General features: G+C 45.1%; 1 protein-coding gene across 4 annotated transcripts in view; it reads left to right on the top strand.

The window, feature by feature from the left end:
• Positions 1–2443: 2443 nt before the first annotated feature.
• Positions 2444–22628, top strand: part of LOC119217088 (leucine-rich repeat-containing protein 24-like) — a 60070-nt gene continuing 39885 nt past the window's right edge. For 2 of the 4 annotated variants that reach the window (XM_037470454.2, XM_062563227.1), the window contains exons 1-3: positions 2445–2919; positions 4619–4796; positions 5687–5773. In XM_037470454.2, coding sequence (XP_037326351.2) covers positions 4629–4796; positions 5687–5773 — 255 coding nt within the window. In that variant the 5' untranslated portion in view covers positions 2445–2919; positions 4619–4628. Of the gene's footprint in view, positions 2920–4618; positions 4797–5686; positions 5774–8365; positions 8499–22628 lie in introns of those variants that run through there. The other 2 variants (XM_062563229.1, XM_062563228.1) reach the window with 2 other exon arrangements.

Genomic DNA, 22628 nt, shown 5'->3' with positions numbered 1-22628 from the left:
ATGACGCATGCGCGGTGCGACACTGGTGGCTGGTGTTTTTGCCGCTACTTATTAAGGCGCGTTCACGGCGTGTTTTCCATAGAAATCGATAGTTCATCGGGCATTAATACAGTACGTTCAAAACACGTTCGCCCAAAATATGAACGAGTTCATGAACTATCGTTCAATGAACGCGTTCAGGCACAACACTGTAGAGGAGTAAGATGATCCCATTTCTTAGTTCTTGTTAATACACCTACTGCAGCATTCTGAATCAACTGGAAAGGCTTAAGAGACTTATAAGAGCAGCCTGATAATGAAGAATCGCAGTAGTCTAGAACTAGCAAACGCATGAACTCATTTTTCTTCATCACTTTCAGACAAGAAATGCTTGATATTTGATATTAGCTAGTTAAAAAATAATTCAAAGGTTGAATTTTAAAAATGAGAATACGGCAGAGTTGCTTTTATGATTTACTTCATTTCAAAATCATTTTCACGTCTGGTACACGGCTAACAAATCAAATGAATTCAGTGTGATTCTGAAACTCCTCTGACAATATTTATTGTCACATTACAAAGAACTTAACATACACTCACCGGCCACTTTATTAGGTACCCCATGCTAGTAACGGGTTGGACCCCCTTTTGCCATCAGAACTGCCTCAATTCTTCGTGGCATAGATTCAACAAGGTGCTGGAAGCATTCCTCAGGGAGTTTGGTCCATATTGACATGATGGCATCACACAGTTGCCGCAGATTTGTCGGCTGCACATCCATGATGCGAATCTCCCGTTCCACCACATCCCAAAGATGCTCTATTGGATTGAGATCTGGTGATTGTGGAGGCCATTTGAGTACAGCGAACTCATTGTCATGTTCAAGAAACCAGTCTGAGATGATTCCAGCTTTATGACATGGCGCTTTATCCTGCTGAAAGTAGCCATCAGAAGTTGGGTACATTGTGGTCATAAAGGGATGGACATGGTCAGCAACAATACTCAGGTAGGCTGTGGCGTTGCAACGATGCTCAATTGGTACCAAGGGGCCCAAAGAGTGCCAAGAAAATATTCCCCACACCATGACACCACCACCACCAGCCTGAACCGTTGATACAAGGCAGGATGGATCCATGCTTTCATGTTGTAGACGCCAAATTCTGACCCTACCATCCAAATGTCGCAGCAGAAATCGAGACTCATCAGACCAGGCAACGTTTTTCCAATCTTCTATTGTCCAATTTCGATGAGCTTGTGCAAATTGTAGCCTCAGTTTCCTGTTCTTAGCTGAAAGGAGTGGCACCCGGTGTGGTCTTCTGCTGCTGTAGCCCATCTGCCTCAAAGTTCGACGTACTGTGCGTTCAGAGATGCTCTTATGCCCACCTTGGTTGTAACGGGTGGTTATTTGAGTCACTGTTGCCCTTCTATCAGCTCGAACCAGTCTGGCCATACTCCTCTGACCTCTGGCATCAACAAGGCATTTCCGCCCACAGAACTGCCGCTCACTGGATGTTTTTTCTTTTTCGGACCATTCTCTGTAAACCCTAGAGATGGTTGTGCGTGAAAATCCCAGTAGATTAGCAGTTTCTGAAATACTCAGACCAGCCCTTCTGGCACCAACAATCATGCCACGTTCAAAGTCACTCAAATCACCTTTCTTCCCCATACTGATGCTCGGTTTGAACTGCAGGAGATTGTCTTGACAATGTCTACATGCCTAAATGCACTGAGTTGCCGCCATGTGATTGGCTGCTTAGAAATTAAGTGTTAACGAGCAGTTGGACAGGTGTACCTAATAAAGTGGCCGGTGAGTGTATATGTGTGACTGCAAATATATGTTCTTTCAATTAACTAAATAAAAGTAGGTCTGGATTTAAATGAAATGTGAACATTTCTTCATGTTCAAATAAAGCGCTTCAATTCAGAAAAAATAAAATAATGAGAAGTTAAGCTTGAATTTTCCCTTTTCTGCTTCACATTTGGACTTGACAGTCCCAGCAAATTGACCTTGAATCAAAGCCGTTCTCTATGAAGGCAGATTTGTGTCTTTATTATGAAAAAAGGTTGAGTAAAAATATAAACTGAGAATGAATTATTTAACGTTCATGTAACGTTAGCCCGCAGTGGGCTAACAGTGGTTACACGCACCTGGACGGGTCCATGTTCGCTAAGGTTAGCTACGCTATCAATGACACAATTTTGATAAATCCTATGGGGTTGTTTCTCTCCAGCCGAGGTACAATTGCCACAACCAGATATGCAGGAGGTACTGTGTGTAGCTTAAACATCGCACAATAACCATGAAATGCAATTATCCTCCTCGCGTGCATGAGCTAATAACGGGGGCGGGGGGCGTTAGGAGAATGCCCTTTAGTAAGCGAGGATCACTATAGTTTTGGTTATGTCCCGCGGTAGACTGCGCATGCGTGACGTGACTGCCTTCAGACGGGGTGAATTTATGAATGACCGTGCTGTCACAACGATGTTGATACGTATCATCGCGGTTTTGCTGGTGGGTATACGGCGTATACCTGCGTTCCACGTAGACTACACCACTACGAATACCGATTTTATGCAGATTTAAATTGAAATAATAAAGAATGCTTTTATTCTGAATAATCGGGAACGGAAGTGCTTTTCGTTTTTGCTCCTGACGGATCTCAGACTTAACTGAGATCCTCTGGAGCAGCAATTGAATGAACGGTGCAGATGAGCTGGATGTTTGATTAAACAGCGACACCTGATCCGGTTCACGCTGGTTTGGACGCAGCGCTGCGGACTGAAGCTACTGTTTCCATCGGTGCTTTTGTTGGGAGGATCCGACGGGCCTGGGCCCTGTGGAAACATCCAGCTGCTGTTCTTCTGTTGCCGTTACATCGGAATTATCTGGATTACACGCTGAGTGGTAGACGTCGTGTCATCATTGTCGGAGTCAGCGAGGTATGAAACAACAATGCATTTCATTTGACTCATCATCTGTTTGTACTGATGCAAGTGGACGGCTGCCGTTCTACTGGAAGTTGTTGCACTCTGGACTGTCCTGGGATCAGATGTGATTTACTGTTATTGTATACTGCGTGGCCTGCATCATCGCTGCACATTCTGCGCTCTGTAACCACAGTAACGGGACATGTAACTGAGATCACAACCGACCTGGCTTTAATGCCGTATTCTACCTGCAGGCCTGAACATGTAACCAGAATGCGCTTTTTAAAATGATTGCTAAATTGTTTTTTTAGACTGAGACATTTTACATATATTGAAACAACATCTTGCCTTATATTAATACAATGGTAATTACCAGTACGAAAAAAATAAAGCATAACACTAGACTATGGAATTTAATTATTAGAAATATGTGAAAATAATAAAATGAGTGTTTTGAAATTGATTAATAACTTTCTTGATAATAGATCCTAAGATCGAAATCGATGCCTCATGGCTTGGGTGATTGCTATGTTACAGTGAGATGAACGCCCAAAAGACCTTTAATCTATACTGTTGTCATCAATGTAATTCATTTGGTATAGCACAAATTACTAATTAGTCCCAGAGGGCATAAAAGTCTGTAGAGCAGAGGAGTCGAGTAGTGTGGGAACCGCCACCTGAGTGTCCGAGTGAGGGAAGGAGAGAACTAGTTGGGTGTCATTGGCATAGCTGTGGTAGAAGAAACCATGCGAGCGAATGACAGCCGAGAGAGTTGGTGTAGAGTAAGAGAAGAGGAGGGTGCGGAGGATGGAACCCTGAGGAACTTCAGTAGTTAGAGAACAAGGTTCCGACACAGATCTTTTCTCAAGTTACCCGATAGGTGCGGCCGTCGAGGTGGGGTATGAGAAGCGAGAGAGAGCCTGAGACACAAAGTTCCTGAAGGGACAAAATAAGGATCTGGTGTTTACTGTGTCAAATGCAGCAGAAAGGTCCAGGAGGATTAGGACAGAGGAGAGAGAGAGGCAGATCTAGCAGTGTGGAGTTGCTGTGAGACAGCAAGGAGAGAAGTCTCTGTGGAATGGCCTGCCTTGAAAGATTGCATGTACAAGAGTTGTGGACAAAAAGGAAAGAAGAGAGACCAGTCTGTAGTTTTCTTCAGATGGGTTGAGGGTGGTTTTCTTCAGGAGTGGGTTAACTCTTGGCTCCTTCAGAGAGTTGTGAAAACAGCCAGATAACCGAAGTGTTAATGAGACAGGTGAGGAAAGGAAGAAGGTCAGGAGCAATTGTAGGGGTGTGGGGTCAAGTGGTCGGACGAGCAGAGGTTACTAAGGTAAGAACTTAGGAAGTTATGAGACTGGGGTAAAAGAGGGAAGCGAGGGCGATAGCGGTGAAGTCGGTAGGACACAAGTAGTCAGAGTTGGGTTTGAGAAAGACAAGCGTATGTCAGCTATATTTTGGGTAAAATAGTTGACAAAGTCTCCCAGAAGAAGGGTGGAGAAGGACTGGTAATGAGTCGCGCATGCCCAGATCCACAAGTTGAGAACAATTGGTCTAAAGTTTAAACGTGAACCGAATTGCATGGCATGGAGCTGGAGGTAACAATAATTATATAGTCTCAGTGATATCAGGGCTGCAGCTCTCAGATCCATGTGATGGACTGACTGTTAATCAACACTGCCCTATGTTTTCACTTTTCTTTGTTCATCCCCAGGTTACATGTGATGGCTGCGCTTTGGAGACTTCCTCTCTCTGTGCTTCTTCTGTGCCTGCACACATTTTGTAGGGCATCTCCTTCCTGCCCTGTTGGCTGTCGTTGCTACAGCCTCACCGTGGAGTGTGGATCCACCGGCCTGAGAGACGTCCCCAAACACATTCCTACATCCACAAAGGTAGGGCATCATTTATTAACATCTTTGTATTCTTATCCTAACTTTCTTTGAATTTCATTTTTCATACATTAATCTAATTAGCAAATACTCCATAACTTCAAATAACTTTTTGTAGTTAGCATAAATAATGTGAAAAACATTTGCTTGACCAAGCCTTCAGCACTAGCATAATCAATGCCTCAATAATATGTAAAGCTTTGTGGGGAAAAAAAACACAACTTTTTTCTACAACCCAAGAAAAGTTCTAAATCATTGCCTGTCAGCAGAGGTTTGGTAAATGGGTAGGCAGTCAAAACTGCCAAACAAATTGCAGAGATAAGGCAAAAATATGCTTGAGGAAAAAATGCCAGAGATATCAAACACAATGAAAATATCTGGAACGTTTGACACAGACTAGATTTAGGGTAAATAAGTGAAACGAGGTAAGTATCACAAAATAAAAGGAAATACTGACAATGCTAAAATAAAGAAAAATGTAACTTAAAGATCAGGACAAGACATGACACCTGCCTGATATGACCATGAATGTCCATGGAACTATAGAATAAACGTAGATTTTCTTTTGAAAATCCATGAAAGGAAATCTCTATTTTAACTTTCAGCAATGCAGTTTTTAAACCGCAAGCCAAGATCAAGCCAAGATTTGTGTTAGTGCCTCGTCATCTGAGGGTTGTGCTATTTACTAAAATAAGAGATGGCTGCACTTTTTCAGTGACTGTATTATATACAGACACAAATCAACTTTCAATACTTTTTTATATTATTATTATCCAAAACAGGGAAATATCCAAAAAATTTGGGTTTATTAAGTATGAAATCAGTGGGAAAAAACTGACACAAAAATGCTACACTTCTTTTGTACAACTTTATCTTGTCTTCCCTCTATCAAGACCATCTTCCTCCAGGACAATGTGATTGGTCAGATCCGTCGACAAGACCTCATTCTCCTGAGACACCTACACTACCTGTACCTGCAGGTAACAAACACACATGCAGGCACACCTAAAGGGTTTGACATAAATAACTGGTTTCAACTTGGAACCACAGATTTGGGTATTTGTTTTAAATTTGATAGAAATACCACTTGTTAAAAAAATAAATAATAACTAATCTACTAAAACCACATTTAAGTGATAGCCCAGTATGTGGACAATAAAAATGAAAGATTTTACGTTGATTGAGTGATGATTAATACTTTTTTTTTAACTCAATTAGGCAAGGTTCAAAAAATTGTTGAACTTGAACCTTTGCACCGCCGAGCAATTGTCTTTACTAATTTGCATGTGATACTTTTAACTCTTGTAATACATTTTAGAGTTGTGTTTTGAGCTTTTCAAACGGATTAATCGGAATTGCAGCCAAGACTAACCTCTTGTTGACAATTGTTTGCATCAAACCACTTCCGGTCTTAATGCAGCGGAGGTGACTTGGGTATCCCACTGCTGCCTGTTGATGCACGGTTTACACAGGCCCTTTCTCAATACCTAAGACAGCGAGAACGGACTTGCGTTCCCGAGAGAATAGACTCGGGAGACAGACTCGGGAGTCCTGACTCGCAGGTTCGGGAGAACGGAGAACAGACATTTCCGTAATTGGAACAGCAGCTGACTTGATGACATCACCACGTCAGCTGGTCTTGCTAATACGTTTTAATTTAGTTTTTGACTTCAATATTTTACTATTAACAAGCTTTTGTCTCATTTTCATTTAAAATTAGAAATGGTATATATAATATTGAGCACCATATATATATATATATATATATATATATATATATATATATATATGGTGCTCAATATTGTATATACCATTTCTAATATATATATATATATATATATATAATCAGTTATAAAATGATTAGCTTTATCATTTTAGGAGGAGGAGGTTGGATACAGTAACAAAAAATAAACTATTATACTAAAATATTTTAATGCACACACACCTACCGTTTGTCTTGTTACTCAAACATCAAGAAGCTGATAATCAGTATAGTGGTCCTCGTACAGCAAACTGCTGACCACATATCAAAGATCTTACAGAGAACTATACAATAATTCATATGTGGAATTTTTTTATTTATTATTATTATAATTCAGAGCTTCAGAGTTTCTTTGAAGTTGAAGTTCTGCTGCCGATTTAGAGTCTCGATGACGGTCTCCTCATGTCCTTTAATTAAAACATCGTTAGTTTTAATGCACAATGATGGACAATAAACAAGCTGCACTCTGTGGATATAGACACTACGTTAGAGTTACATTTAAACATGAAGTTATGAATCTAAACTCTGTCCTCAAACAGACGTAACCGGTGAACAACATCAGTCTCTGACACCACATTAAAACTTATGAAGACTCGTTATAGTACAGTTAAATCTCATGTATAACCGCTACGGAGACGTGAAAACCGACGGGGCATTTCACAGAAGACTCGCCGAAAACAGGCTCCTCTGTGCGGGCTGAGATGAGCTGACCGCCCGGTGCTGGAGGGTCTGACGGTCTGTGAACTACACCTCACATCTCCATCCACGGAGCAGACTGTTACGAAGGCTGAATGTTGACAAACATTTGCTTTAACAACAAAAGTTGCTTTAACAGCTAACATCAGTCAAAAAATTACATTTTGTTACTTAAATAAAGTAGTATTTAAAAACTTCGACATAAAGTTGTGTTTATTTTCCCCTATCGTTGTTGCCTGTTGCTGAGGTGAAATGCATTCTGGGATATTTGGCTCTCACAAGAACAGACGAGCCTTCTCCGATGTATGCCCGGTAAAATGGGAGGGGCGAGTCACATCCGGGTATTATGACCGTTCTCGGCCAGATGCGGACTTTAGAATTGGAACAGTACTCGGGCTGCGACTGATGACGTTTCACGAGTCCACGAGAACAAAAGTCCACACAAGAACGCATATTGAGAAAGGGCCATATACTGGGGATCGTATTGAAAACACTTTGCCGCCATCCTGTGGTCGGAGGAGAAATTACATGCTGTTTTTGTTTGAAGTGAAGCTACGACCTCATGCATTTTTGCGATTGAATCTGGTGAAATCTCCAAAAATAAGGTAAGCTGTGCAACGATAAAAAAATATATATATACCAGCTCTCTGGTTGCTTCTACTATATGTCCGGATGGACTACATCTGACTTATATTGATGAATCGATTTGGGTTTGTCGCGTGTTAGCATCATTCACAGTCTGAATACTATAGCATTCAGGTGCAATATTGTAGAAAATTAACTTCATGTGCATATACTATCCTTATATAATTGTAAGTATGACGTATTGGTTGATCTAGTATGTTATATATAATACACAGGGGACTAGGTAAGCTATATATAGCTATAATACAGCTAATGGATGAAAGTTAATTTATAGCTAATTCTGGTACTGCTATGCGGCTGTGCATTGTCAAGTAAACAAACAAACAAATAATTAAAACAAACTATGTAGGAATAGAAATATGTACAACTGTATGTGCAGAGTAAGTGTGCAGCATTGAATTGTGTGCAAAACAGAATACAAATATAAGGATGGAAGATAACATTTTCTGCCTTTTACATTTTTCCACAGAACTAAAAAGACACATCGGCCTTCTATGGGAAGCGAGCTAGTGGACTTCAAACCAGGGTTCTACCAGTCGAAAGTGATGACCGCTTTCTGAGTGACAGTGATACTAGTGATGACGACTACAGACCTACACCAGGTAATGAATGCAGTTGTGAGGAGGATTCTGACAGCAGTCATGACGCACTTACCAGCGCTACAAGGCAATTTGTTGCTCCTGCAAGAAAAAGATAGCACATTGAGGAAGACAGCAGTCATCAACGTCTACAAGACCAATGTACTACCTAATGGACGTACATCTTTCCTTAGTCCATGTAGTGTTATCCATGTCAACAAGAAAGTTAACCGTACATCAAGCTACAGTAATTAAACACAGAGTTTGGCACAGAGCAGATGTTCAACCTATGTTTTACTGTTTCACAGACTGAGAACCACCACCAGTTACTTTCTGAGGTTTTTGTGGTTTGAAGGTAACTACTTCACAAACCCAGTGTCCGAGTACCAAATGACATGTGTTCGGTAACAGCTTCAGCCATCTATGGCTTAAGACGTGCGGTGCAAGAAGGACACATGAACAGGACACGGATGCTAAACAGTTCGTCGACGCTTTCCCATACGAAGGCCTTGCCAAATGTTTCAAGAATCTATCCTTGAAACACTTGAAACTATCGGATCCTTTGCCTCACCAACAAAGTTTAGGCCTCAAATGGGATTTGCAAACTGACAGCTTCTCCTTCTGCATGTCTAATAAGGGAAATCCGTTCACTAAGAGGAGCAACGGTTAGTAGCCTCTATGATTCCTAGGGGTTTGTAGCACCAATCACAATTCAAGGGAAGGCCCTTGACAGAGACATCTTTATGATTGGGACACACAACTCCCAGAAGAGAAAAAAATCCAGTGAAATACCTGGAAGGATTCTCTCATGGAACTTAAACAACTGCAGATTCAGAGGACCTACATTCCTCACTACAGTGTTTTCTTGCATCAGCTGTAGCTTTCCTCAGTACAGTCGATGCAGAAGGACACAGCCATGTGGGTTCATCATGGGGAACCCAAGCTGGCTCCGCGGCCAGCTCACCCTATCCCTTGTTTGGATATTTGTGCAGCTTTCTTGGCAACAGAAATTGCAGACCTAATAATGGATGAAATTGATGTGGCGATCCAAACAGTAAATTCTACACCGACAGTAAGATTGTACTGGGCTACATTCACAACACAACCATGAACGTCTATGTGACTAACAGTGGCGAGAATCAGGAAGTTCTCTCATCCAAGTCAGTGGCACTACGTTAGAACCAACCGTAATCCGGCAGATCATGGATCTAGGTCTGTCCTTTCTGATCTTCTAAAAGACACCAATTGTTTTTCAGCTCTAGTTTTCCTGACAAGACCGGAGAGGTATGAGTTTCCACATCCAGAGCTATTTTTCCTTCTACAACCAGAGACTGATGTAGAGGTATGCGCTCAAATTTCAACCTATTCTACAAAGGCTACACGTGGACTTGTTTGAAAGATTCTCCAGCTAGAAATCCCTTACCCATGCTACAGCCAGGCTCAATCAAAAAGTCAGAGCCTTCTCGTATCTTGAATTAAACTCCTTCAAGCAAGACTCATAAAGCGTACAGGACTTCTTCAATGAAGAAATGAAAAACATCTCAAAGGGGGACAAAGTCTCAATCCTCAGCCCACTCATTTATTTAGACCCCATTATTGATAACAGTGATTTGCCAAGAGTTGGAGGACGAACATCATTGGCCCGGGAAGAAAAGCATCCAATCATCCTTCCCAAGAGCCATCATGTCTCTACTCTGCTGGTAAGACACTATCACGAACAATTTGCTCAGGTCGGCACTTCACCGAAGGAGCAATTCGAACTGCTGTGGATACCAGGAAACAAAGGCTCCTTTTGATCAATAATTTTGGGACTGGAAAATGTGCTCAATTACTATTATATTAAATTGTGCCTAATGTTGCTTATTTGCATCATACCCAAATGTCTATGTATTCTATTAAAATGTACAATCCCCACTTAATTTAGCATCTGCATGAAAGCAAAAAACAAACAATTTTTTTTATATGATTGTAAATAAATGCTGGCTATTGCTCCAAAGGATGAGAAGCAAATATATTTGGTTGTGATGACTAGACAATATTTCTGTTGGAAATTGGATTCGGATGGATTTTTCTAAAGTGTGAACCCTATGGAGATAGCTCAGGATGAACAGGTTCTCTTCCAGACAGGAGTTGATAGAACCAAAGTTATTTGTAAACACTACTGTTAATTTTAAAAATACACTAAAGACCAGCTATGCCGTTCTCCCCGTAGGTTGTTAACTGAAGCCCCAGTGGGTCCCATGTCTGCTTCTTAGAAACATCAATTAACATAATGAAAACCAATATAGCAACATACATTTATAACAAATACCACAACTACTGAGCAGAGAGTTTTAATATGCATAAGAATGCAATTAATCCCAGAGAATCCTACGATTAATCAAGATTAAGAATTTTTACCCATAGAACTTTCCTGTAAAATGTGTCTTTTGGAGAGAAACATTTTTATATCAATATCAAATAGATACTAGAAAATGCATTTCCTGCTGAAAATGCATTGGACCCTAACCCTAACCCTAGAGGATTAAATTATACAGAATACAGAAGAAAAGCTGAAATTAATTTCAAAACATTGCTGAAACTTGGGTTGTTACCAATAGCTCCTGGAAATATATTTTGGTGACGTGTTCAATACTTATTTCACTTGCTGTATATGCCAAAAGTTGTTCAATTTAATATTAGGGCTGTCAAATGATTAAAAATTTTAATTAAATTAATCAGAATTTTCAGTGGATTAATCATGATTAATCACACCTGAATCCTAACCATTTTTTCTTTCTGAAATGCATACTAAAGATAAATAACAGGACACAGATACATAATTATCATCATTATTATTTTTTACATAAATACTAGGGCTGTCAAAAATAGCGCGTTAACGGCGTTAATTAGCTGTTTGTTGTTAATTACGTCAATTTTTTTGACGCATTTCACGCATGCGCAGTGTGACAAATTATTCAGGTCAGTAAAGTGCCTCTTCCTCTAGGGAATGCACTTCATCCTATACAACACATTACTGCCACCTGCAGGCATATGTCAGGCCGTCAGGTTCAGCAAGTCGTTTGCGCCAGAGACCCACCCCCCCCCTCGTTCTCGCGCAGCAGAACAGAGAAAAAAAGCTCCGCCCAGCAGAGCTTGGCTAAGAGCAGCGCTGAGGTAGAGGAAAGACCATCGGAGAGACCCGTAATACTGTTCTGAAACATGCGGAGGAAGGGAAGCCAATGCGATCTAAATCATCCCAGGTATGGGAATATTTCACACTGAAATGGGGGGTGCTAGCGGATTTCTTTGCAGCGCCAGTCGTTCTAATCGCTGCGCTCGACTTCAAGGTGTAACCTTTATTATTGTTCGGTCTGAAACGGCGCGCCCAGGGTTGACATGTCTGGTCATGTCTGGTCATCGCAGCCCTCAGGAGCACAAACTCAGAGCAGAGTGGGATAAACTGCAGAGGCTCGAGACCCTTCTAGAGCCATGCAGGGAAATCAGTCTGTAACTTATCAAATAACATTGCTTTGATTATTTTCTGAAATGAATTAAAAAATCAAATATCAATAACATGTATTTATGTAAAAAATAATAATGATGATAATAATGATAATTATGTATCTGTGTCCTGTTATTTATCTTTAGTATGCATTTCAGAAAGAAAAAATGGTTAGGATTCAGGTGTGATTAATCATGATTAATCCACTGAAAATTCTGATTAATTTGATTAAAATTTTTAATCATTTGACAGCCCTAATAAATACATGTTATTGATATTTGATTTTTTAATTCATTCCAGAAAATAATCAAAGCAATGTTATTTGATAAGTTACAGACTGATTTCCCTGCATGGCTCTAGAAGGGTCTCGAGCCTCTGCAGTTTATCCCACTCTGCTGTGAGTTTGTGCTCCTGATGGTCCAGGGCTGCGATGACCAGACATGACCAGACATGTCAACCCTCCTGATGTTTCAAAGCCCCTCCCGAAAATCTCCCGGACCGACCTTTCTCCCGATTTCCACCCGAACAACAATATTGCTGCACCACCCGTCACTGGGCGCGCCGTTTCAGACCGAACAATAATAAAGGTCACACCTTGAAGTCGAGCGCGGCGATTAGAACGACTGGCGCTGCAAAGAAATCCGCTAGCACCCCCCATTTCAGTGTAAAATATTCCCATACCTGGGAGGATTTAGATTGCATTGGCTTCTCTTCCTCCGCATGTTTCAGAACAGTATTACGGGTCTCTCCGATGGTCTTTCCTCTACCTCAGCGCTGCTCTTTATTTATTTTTCTTAGCAAAGCTCTGCTGGGCGGAGCTTTTTTTCTTCTCTGTTCTGCTGCGCGAGAACCGGGGGGCGGGTCTCTGGCGCAAACGACTTGCTGGACCTGACGGCCTGACATATGCCTGCAGGTGGCAGTAATGTGTTGTATAGAATGAAGTGCATTCCCTAGAGGAAGAGGCACTTTCCTGACCTGAATAATTTGTCACACTGCGCATGCGTGAAATGCGTCAAAAAAATTGACGTAATTAACAACAAACACCTAATTAACGCCGCTAACGCGCTATTTTTGACAGCCCTATTTAATATAGATACCCGGACTGTTTTTTATACCCAAATTCGAGACTGGGTCTTGCATTTGGGAGCTTGATTAACAGGTGATATGACTAATCATACATAAACTTGAAAAACAGTGTACTGTACTGACGCATTTCTGCGGTTAAAACAGCATTCCTTCTTAATTCTTACGTTCATTTATGTTTATCACTCATTATTCTGTATCACTGATGATCATGAGAGAGAGAGGAGAAGTGTGTGTGTGTGGCTTAATTTGTAATGTTAATATTTAGTTATTTAACACAACTAGTCAACGTCAGACACTGAGTGCGTGAAGAGAGCCAGCAGACGGTAGAAAAAATCTCTGATGACTGACAGAGAGAGAGTAGGTCAGTGTGTGAAGTAAAAAAAAAGGCGGAGACACAACGCTAGTCGCATTCTTAAGCACCACATCTTAACAAGCCCCACGTTTACCTGAACTCTACTAGTTAAGAACAACAAACCGAAGTAAAAAAAATAAACCTGAAGCCAAAGAAATCCTTTAAATTTATCGGGAAAGACCCGCGAACCTGATGACTGAGGGAGGGAGAGAGGAGTTCTGTGTATGAGTGAGCCGAGCGCGACACAGCAACACAATAAACAGTGTGTGTGTAGGGGAGGGACGCTGTGACTACCAGCCAATCACAGAACGCAGACACAGACAGCTACCCAATGAGGACTTTTATTCAATCTGAGCACAGATATTGACTCGTATTACTCGTATAATACTCGTACACGGAAAAAGTGCTTTATCCGTAACGGATACTCGTTTCATCCGAGTATCCGGCTCAACTCTAATATTTAGTGATTATGAAAAAACTATAATAGATATCAACAAGCGGCTGCATTCCAACAATAAAGATTAGACAAACAATACTTGGAATGCATCAATGCATTCCAACAATAAAGAATAGAAGAACAATACTTGGAATTCATCAATGCAACAATTCCAACAATTAGAACACTACTGCCAAACAAGATCACTGGTAGACCCCAGACAAAGTAGATCTCACAATTTAGACAAAGAAAATGGTAAATCTATCAATAGTATTACAAACCATTCTCACTCAAGGTGGTGGTACTCTTCAGACAGTGTACAGCGCAGGGTAGCTAGCTTAAGCCTAGTTTATGCTCCCTGGCAAGGCTGTGATTGGCCTGCTGACCAATTCCTTTCCGGGGTCTCACATTTCCGGTTTCATAGCATAATTCCGCCATTATTAAAACAAAGATTTTTGTTATGAGAGAATGGATCAGTTTGAAGAGCTTTTGTCGGAGGAAAGCCGTAAATATGACCACTTATACAACCTATCATTAGCGGACTATAAGGACGTACAGATGGCCTCCAATTCATGGAGGGAGATCACCGCAAATGTCTGTGCGGTTCAACACAAGAGCTAGCTTAGCATTGCAACTAGCTTAGCCTTAGTGCGTAATGTGGTCCGTTTGCCACTCATCCCTGCTCTGTTTGACACGTGGAGGAATTCCTCCGCACAATTCTCCACTGTATGTCGCGCCTCTGTTTGTTTTCCAAGGCAAAAATCTCTCCCTCTTCAACTACCGCCTTGGACTCTACAATCAAAGGTAACTGACTGCAGCTAGCGACAGTTTTGTTTCCGGGGTCATTGTTTACTAAATGGACCTTTGTAACAGGGATTAACATATCTTATTGCATTCATCTGATACATGCGATTAATGTGTGAGATGAATGCAATAAAATGTTCATTTAGACAGCCCTATAAGTAAATACTGAATACTTACCAAAAAGGGTGGATGTTGGTGGAGAAAGAAAAGAAGTGCGAGTACGAGCTTATAATCCAAGTGGTGGCTTTTTAAAAACATTCACGTTTACAATACCTTTTTTATTGTGGAATCTGGAATCTGCTCTCTATGTACCTTAGCAACCCAACAGACAACCAATTTTCTTTTTCTCAAAATGTCTCAGTCTGAATAGGCCTGCCATGTCCCAACCAGAATAAGCCCAATACCAGATTTGGCCAATGTTCGGCAGTCATCAACGGGCCAAAATTGTTTTCAGAGCTGGTGGCTGATAAACCTGGATGCCATGTCTCAATCAGAATAAACCCGTTGCTATATTGCCCAATTCAGCCCAGGTCTGGGAGCCATCAACGAGCCAGAACTTGTTTTTAGTGCTGGTTGGCAATACACCCAGTGGCCATGTCCGGGCCATATCCGTAACAGCCACATCTGGCCAGATATGGAAAAAATGAAATGGGCCAAAGCTGACCCACATCTGGCCGCATTGAGCTGGAACACAGCCGAGCTAGCCGACACAGCCGCAATACTCCCGAGTCCGCTGTCTAAAAACAATATGCAGTGATTAAAAATGGTTAAAGCATGTGTTACGGGCGGCCGGACACCACCCTTAACATCAAGGAAAGACGCGCACAAATCAGCTCGTATCAAAACTTAACTAGGGGTATTTTATTATTACTCATACATATTAACGGAAGTTTACTAGTACTCAAAACAAATCAATGAGTGCGGGACGTTCTCCACTGCCGGGTTGGCGGCTGAACGGCAACCTTGATTGTCACCAGCACGGTCGGGCTGCGGCTCTCATGGGTTCCCCCCGTGCAAATGGTCCAGGGAGCCTCTTGTAGCCCTGACACAGGATTCGCTCAGGTGTGGCTCTTCTGCAAATCAACACACACTCACCCACACACACACTCTTGTAGCAACAAGCACCAGAGCTGGGGGACGTAACAGCATAATATACAGTAAAACATTTGCATTCAAACAGTGTGTGTGGTTTTCGATTTCTGTTCCGTGACCCTCCGATGAGATAAAAAAACAACTTTTTGTTTGATTTCTATGGCCTCCAAATTACCACCCTTTGACCACTGCATCGTATCAATCTGTTCACTACTTCCTGATTTTTTTCCTGATTTTTATCATCATTTTTCAACTTTCCTCTTCCCATCAAAATCAACCACTTGTTGGCTATTTTTCCACTCATTTAAATGTCTCCCGCCTGTTATGTTCACTTTGTTAACTGTGTCAAGGGTGTGTTAATGTATGGTGTGTGGTGATGTGTTGCAGACCGTAATCAGTCTCTCAAACTCAGCAATTATAAAAATGTTTGGAGAATAAATGGCAAATTGTGTTAGAACAATCATAAGACAAAACATCAGAGGTGGGACAAAGTCATTGTTATGCAAGTCACAAGTAAGTCTCAAGTCGTTGCCATCGAGTCCCGAGTCAAGTCAAAGATGAGGCAAGTCCCAAGTCGAGTCAAAAGTCAAAGCCACCAAGTCTCAAGTCAAGTCCAAAGTCTTACCATATTAGTTTCGAGTCATTTCAAGTCATCTTATTATAATGGGGACGGGGAACCCTGGGTGATGGTGCGCTGCCTCACAGACCTAGACTACGAAGGGAAGGGTAATGGTGGATCGACTGTGACTGTGTTATAGTACTGTAACGCTCACCCCAATGCTGCAACGTAAATAAGGAGGCGATGACTGGCTTGCAACTCCGATGCATTTATTTATATAAAACAACTCGTTGGCCGTCACCACGCCGAACGAACACTTCCGCATACACGAGCCCACAAAACTCGGGTTGTCTCGCGTAACTACAGCTGGTAACAGAGCATAACGTGAACACATGCAACATCTGCATAACTGATTAACTAATAACATTAACTCAGCTCATTACAGTACTTTAAAACGGACGTTGACATAATGTTGGCGAGGATTTTCATCGAAGTATGAATCCGGGTTCAAAAATCCCGATTTTTGTAACCATGAACGAGCTGTCTCGTTGATACGGTAAAATGGACTGCAGTGATTGGATGTCGTGCAGGCAGCGCTCTTTGCATACAGGTGGCGCACATTTTTTTGACAGATGCAGATAAACAGAGCGGCGCGGCCGTGTGAAAATGTTATCCCCCAGTTTTCATGGGAAGTAGCAAGTCTTCTCGAGTCCAAGTGAAGTCACGAGTCATCGATGTTAAAGTCCAAGTCGAGTTGCAAGTCTTTGTACGTTTTGTCGAGTCGAGTCTCAAGTCATCAAATTCATGACTCGAGTCTGACTCGAGTCCAAGTCACATGACTCGAGTCCACACCTCTGCAAAACATCATGCATGGGAAAAACACAAAGCATTGTCAGGATCACCGATCCCTCCGAGTTGGTTGATGAGAATAATCCGACACGTCAATTATTTAAAAAAAAGGTTAATTTATTTAGAAGAGAAAAAGAATACATCAGCAATTTTCCGCCGATTTATCTGGAAACCCTAAGCACACATCAAAAACAAAGAGAGTCAGCTGTCAGACTGTGACCCCTCTGTGTCACTCCCTTTTATATTTTCCTTACACCTTAAGAACTGGTCAAAACTGGCTTGTTTTAGGCGGTTATCACACAAGATTTTTGTACTTCTCTATTCTACCTTATTAGGGGCGCTGTAGCTATTGCTGTTAGTTGTTTGTCCCGCTGTCACCCCTGTCCTTACAGCATCACGCTTGTCATACTTCTCCAAGTCTTTGTTCCTCTTTTTAAAGGAACTTCAAAACCATGCCCCGTAGCCCATCTGCAGACCGTGTGTGCCTTCGTCCTTACAGTCTCTGGCTGTAACGCGTGAGTGTGAGGGGTTCCGGAAGAAGGCAACGGAAAGTACAATTTTAATATATTTTATTGTTCCCAGGAAGCTCGTGTTCCACTTGTGAGGCGTCCCGCTCGCTCGTTGCACCACGCTCGCCGCCTCCCTGGGTCTTATATGGGGACACAATTAATGATTATTTCCCCCCAGCTGAGGCTCATTGCCTCCACCTGGCCCCGTTCCCGAAACCACTCCCCCTCTTCCCCCCTGCAGCCGAGCCGAAACCACGCCCGCCACCACATACCCCCAACCCCCGACATAGGCCGGGGATCCGTCCGGGGATCCGTCCGGCCTAGCCTACTCCCCCCCCCCCCCTCAAGAGGGCGGGAAAGGAAGTCTGCCATGACCATCTGCGCCCCCGGCCTATGGACCACCTTGAAGTTAAAAGGCTGTAGAGCCAGATACCACCGAGTGATCCGGGCGTTAGTATCCTTCATGCGGTGGAGCCATTGGAGCGGGGCGTGGTCCGAACAGAGGGTGAATGAGGAGGTAGTAGCGCAGGGAACCCACAGCCCACCGGATGGCTAGGCACTCCTTCTCCACCGTGCTGTACCTGGCCTCCCTTTCCGACAGCTTCCGGCTGATGTATAGCACGGGGCGGTCGACCCCCTCCACCTCCTGGGACAAAACGGCCCCCAGCCCCCTGTCCGACGCGTCGGTCTGCAGTGTAAAGGGGAGAGAAAAGTTAGGTGTGTGGAGGAGTGGTTCCCCACAGAGAGTTTTACCTTCTCAAACGCCCGCTGGCACTGCTCCGACCACTGGACCGGATCTGACGCACCTTGCCGGGTCAGGTCGGTCAAGGGGCTGGTGAGGTCCGCGAAGCCTGCAATGAACCGCCTGTAACACCCCGCCAGCCCCAGAAACCGCCTCACCTCTTTTTTGTCTTGGGACACGGGCAGGACGCAATAGGACCGCCGTCTTGTCCACCTGAGGGCGCACCTGCCCGCCCCCCAAGTGGTACCCCAGATACCGTACCTCCCTCTGTCCAACTGCACACTTCCCCGGGTTGGCGGTGAGCCCGGCCCCCCTTAGCGACTCCAGCACCGCGCCCACCCGCCGCACGTGCTCCGCCCAGTTGGTGCTGTGGATGATGACATCATCCAGGTAGGCGTATGCGGCGTGCGGGCGCAACACCCGGTCCATGAGGCGCTGGAACGTGGCCGGGGCACCGAACAAGCCAAAGGGAAGCATGGTAAATTGGTACAAACCATACGGAGTGGAGAAAGCTGTTTTCTCCTTGGACTCTGACGACAGAGGAATCTGCTAGTAGCCCTTAGTTAAATCCAGGGTCGTAAAAAAACGTGCAGTGCCCAGCCGGTCCAGGAGTTCGTCAACCCAGGGCATTGGGTAGGCATCGAATCGTGACACGTCGTTCACCCTGCGATAGTCCACACAGAACCGTACAGCCCCATCCTTCTTAGCCACCAGAACGATGGGGCTACACCAGGCGCTGTTGGACTCTTCTATTACTCCCATCTCCAACATAGCCGCCAATTCCTCCCGAACCACTTTTCTTTTGTGTTCGGGCATTCTGTAGCGTCGTGACCTTACCGTCCCCCCTGGGGGAGTCTCGATGCGGTGCATTATCAGGTCGGTCCGGCCTGGCAGGGGGGAGAACACATCAGCAAACCGCTTCGGCAACTGGGCAATGTCTGCCCTCTGGCCCTCGGAGAGACGGCCCTCACACGGGAGCGGGGTGGGATTGACCGTTTTTGGCACCTCCGGCCCCAGGTCCTCTCTTTCTGATACTGCGGAGACCAGAGAAACAGACTCCGCCTCCCTCCGGGCTTTCAGGAGGTTGAGGTGGTATATCTGTGTATCACCGCCCCTGTCAGACCGCACCACCTCATAATCGACATCCCCCACCTGGCGTGTGACCTCGAAGGGCCCTTGCCACTTAGCCAGGAGTTTAGAGTTGGAAGAAGGAAGTAATACAAGTACCTTTTCTCCCGGTGTGAATTGTCGCAGCCTGGCTCCTCTGTTGTACAGCCGTTGTTGTCGTTCCTGGGCCCGGAGAAAATTCTCACGTGACGTCTTACCCAGTGTGTGGAGTTTTGCTCTCAGGTCCAGGACGTACTGGATCTCATTCTTGCCGGGGCTCCTACCTTCCTCCCAGTTTTCCTTAATAAGGTCCAGCACCCCCCTCTGTGTTCTGCCAAACAAAAGTTCAAAGGGAGAAAATCCCGTGGAGGCCTGGGAAACCTCCCGGACTGCAAACAACAGAGGATCAAGCTATTTGTCCCAATTACTGGGTCTCATATGGGGACACAATTAATGATTATTTCCCCCCAGCTGAGGCTCATTGCCTCCACCTGGCCCCGTTCCCGGAACCACTCCCCCTCTTCCCCCCTGCAGCCGAGCCGAAACCACGGCCGCCACCACACTGGCATTAAGAATTTCTCTTATTCTCTTTCAGCCATCTTCTAACCGTATTCTCTATTCATCTTCGCCTGCCATATTGCAGTCAGTTACAATGGGCTCTTTGTTCCTCAAGACTAGGCCACAATCAAATCCTTAATCACTTTACTCTTTTATAATTGCTTTTATAAACATGCAACATTTACAATTACAAAGTCGCAACATTTTCTACTGATCTTTAATGTATTGTACATTTTCCATTAATTTTCTCAACCAGTTGAGATGGCATAATGAAAAGATACCTAGTATAGACTATGTATCCATTCATTCCTTATATGACTGATCAGTTAAATAACACAACCCATTCGCTTAACATTAAACGTTACACAACCGTACTTTGTCGGTAACTCGCACAAAGACATCAATTCAAACTACACGTAATGTGCTTTTTATCACAACGCCCATTCAAAGCTGAGAAATGTTCTGCTAAAATGTAGTTCATCTCAAAACACCGTCTTTTGTTTACTCACACCTAAATGTTCTATGATAAACTATACAGTATTTGGATTTAAAACAGGCTGCTGTTTACCTTCAATGGTGAAGATAATCCTATTGTCCGGGTCCTTTGTTCCTCCGTCCGACCGTCCGTTGCTCTTCTGGGGATCACCATTTGTCGTGTTTAAAAAATTAAGAAACACCAGAAGGACGGAAGACATCTTTTCAGTTTTGAAAAGTTAAAAGTATTTAATAAAGGAATATCTGTAGTCCTAAAAAGAACAAATATAAATGTATTCTGTAAATGGCTGTATTCTCGTGTACACTAAATGCATTTTATTGATAGTTAATTTATGAACTGGTATGAAGAATCAAGCAACTTGCTTCGTGTGGTGGCGGGCGTGGTTTCAGCTCGGCTGCAGGGGGGAGATGGGGGGAGTGGCTCGGGGAACGGTGCCAGGTGGAAACAATGACAATCAGCTGGGGATAATTGTGTGTGCTCTCCCCTATTTGAGCAGTGAGGCTGGGGCGAGCGAGAGGAGGAGATCGAGCGAGCGGGAAGCCGGCGTGTTTTACCGAGCAGAATTAAAACAATAAAAAGCATTGGAACCCACCATCCTGGTGTCGAGTGCCGTTTGTCCGGAGCCGCGCAGTCACACACGTTACAGTGGCGCCCAACTCGGCAAGATGACGAACGAGGGACAGCAGGCGATGCCGGCCCAAACTGTGCTGACACTGGGCCAGATGATTGGAGAGCTGGCGGCGATCCAGCGGGACCAAGCCGAGGCGAACCGGCAGTTCCTGGGGGCGCTCCAGGCCCAGGTGGGGAGGCAGGCCCAGGCGCTGGAGCTATTGGCGGCGCGGTCGGGACCCGCGCTACCACCACCGAGCCCGGCTGCAATGGCGAGCCTGACCCTCCACCGCATGACGGCGGAGGACGACGCCCAGTCCTTCTTGGAGGCCTTCGAGGTGACGGCCGAGGCGTGCGGCTGGCCGGCGGAAGAGTGGCCGGTCAGGCTGGTGCCCCTCCTGACCGGGGAGGCGCAGACGGCGGCCATGGGGCTCCCCCCGGCCTCCCGGAGAGACTACGCGGCCGTACTGCTGCTGCCCGAGGACCACCGGCGGCGATTCCGGGGGGCCAGGCTGGGGCCGAAGGACAGGCCGTTCGCCTACGGGCAGCGGCTCCGGGACGCCGCCGCCAGGTGGCTCCGGCCGACAGGGGTGGAAACGGCGGCAGAGGTCCTGGAAGCGGTGACGCTGGAGCAGTTCGTGGAGGGGCTCCCGGCCCGGACGGCGGCGTGGGTCCGGTACCACCGGCCACCGACGCTGGAGGCGGCCACCACCCTGGCCGAGGACCACATGGCGGTGCACCGCAGCGGGCAGGGCGGCCGGGAGGGCGCGCCGCCGGCGACGCAACCAGCAGCAGCCCTAACCGGAGGGAGCCCGCAGCGGACCGCGGGGCGGCCCACACCGGCCCCACGTCGGGCGCCGACAGCCGTACACCGGGACCCCCCGACCGCAGCAAACTCTGGGACCCTTCCTGACCCACCGGGAGATTCTCAGACGCCAGGGCAGGAGTGCTGGAAGTGCGGGCGGCCCGGCCACCTGCGGAGGGAGTGCCCGCTGATGGAGGTGGGGCAGGTGATCCGGGTCGCCGGCGCTCCATCACCCTCCCCCGGCCCGGGAGCGACGTACCGCGTTCCGGTAAGAATCCAGGGGGGTACACGCCAGGCGATGGTGGATTCGGGCTGTTCGCAGTCCATGATACACCAGAACCTGGTTCGGCCAGGGGCATTGGTAGAAGCGTCGCAGGTGAAAATTAGGTGTGTGCACGGGGACATTCACGAGTATCCCATAGTGTCCGTCGAACTTAGGTTCAAGGGAAAAAAATATAGAATAAAGGTCGCGGTTAGCTCCCACCTGACGCACCCCGTAATTTTGGGAACGGATTGGGAGGGATTTAACACGCTAATGGGAGAGGCTGCGGGGGTGCGTTCACGGCCGGCAGGGACATGCGGTATTTGTGCTGTGCTCAGCGGTGGCGCGAGGTCGTCCGACGCCGCCGGGGGAGAGGGGGAACCGGCGGTGCCTCCGCTGGAGAC

Source organism: Pungitius pungitius, chromosome 7 (assembly GCF_949316345.1).
Source record: "Pungitius pungitius chromosome 7, fPunPun2.1, whole genome shotgun sequence".
NCBI classification, from domain to species: domain Eukaryota; kingdom Metazoa; phylum Chordata; class Actinopteri; order Perciformes; family Gasterosteidae; genus Pungitius; species Pungitius pungitius.
Note: the sequence above shows the minus strand (reverse complement) of the source record. Positions and strands in the feature narration are given on the sequence as shown.